The following is a 661-nucleotide window of genomic DNA, read 5'->3' on the forward strand; positions in this document are numbered from 1 at the left end:
AAACACTGGAGATACCAGCACTGAGAAGAGACACACGCTCTGCTTAGCATCTCAGAATTGTAAGACAAAATGTAAACTCAGTTGTAAAGCAGGTCTTTTGATTTCCCTGGTTTTCTGGCTGCTCTTATAGCTCCACACACACTTTCCTCAGTTCAAAGACAACTGCCTATCACTACATAGAGAATTTACCAGAAATGCAGAGGACTGCATCAACCCAGTCCTGGCAAGGGGGATGCTGTGCACAGGATCTGCCTGAGAATCACATGAACCCACCAAGAACAGCTCCTCCCATTGGTCCCAAGGCCAAAGGGGCCACTCAATGAGACCCAAAGGAACTGAAGTGCAATTAAGCAGTTACACACCCACACACACACACAGTCACAGAACGCTCTGCCACGTTACTCGGTACAATCGATTGGCTCAGAAACGCAGCAAACAGTAAGGTAAAGTGGAGTCAGTTTTTGATGAGACTAGAATTGGAGTCAATCTGTTCTTCCTGGACAGGAATTCCAACAGTCCTTTCTCCTGAAAGACAGATAATAAAAAACATACTGTACAGAGCAGAAGGTGCAGGATGTTTCATGGATGATTAGGCACCTATGAGTGATGTTTGGGTGGATGCTCATCTTTCCAGCCAGTGCTAGGAAACACCAAGTGTAGG

General features: G+C 45.8%; 1 protein-coding gene across 1 annotated transcript in view; it reads right to left on the minus strand.

Annotated features, from left to right (window-relative positions):
* Nucleotides 1–454: 454 nt before the first annotated feature.
* The window catches only part of TNFRSF4 (tumor necrosis factor receptor superfamily, member 4), a 2998-nt gene continuing 2791 nt past the window's right edge, over nucleotides 455–661 (minus strand). Inside the window, exon 6 of the mRNA XM_010184539.1 lies at nucleotides 455–522. Within this exon, the coding sequence (XP_010182841.1) occupies nucleotides 455–522 (68 nt within the window). The remainder of the gene's footprint in view (nucleotides 523–661) is intronic.

This window comes from Mesitornis unicolor, unplaced genomic scaffold (genome assembly GCF_000695765.1).
Source record: "Mesitornis unicolor isolate BGI_N332 unplaced genomic scaffold, ASM69576v1 scaffold5665, whole genome shotgun sequence".
Taxonomy (NCBI): Eukaryota; Metazoa; Chordata; class Aves; order Mesitornithiformes; family Mesitornithidae; genus Mesitornis; species Mesitornis unicolor.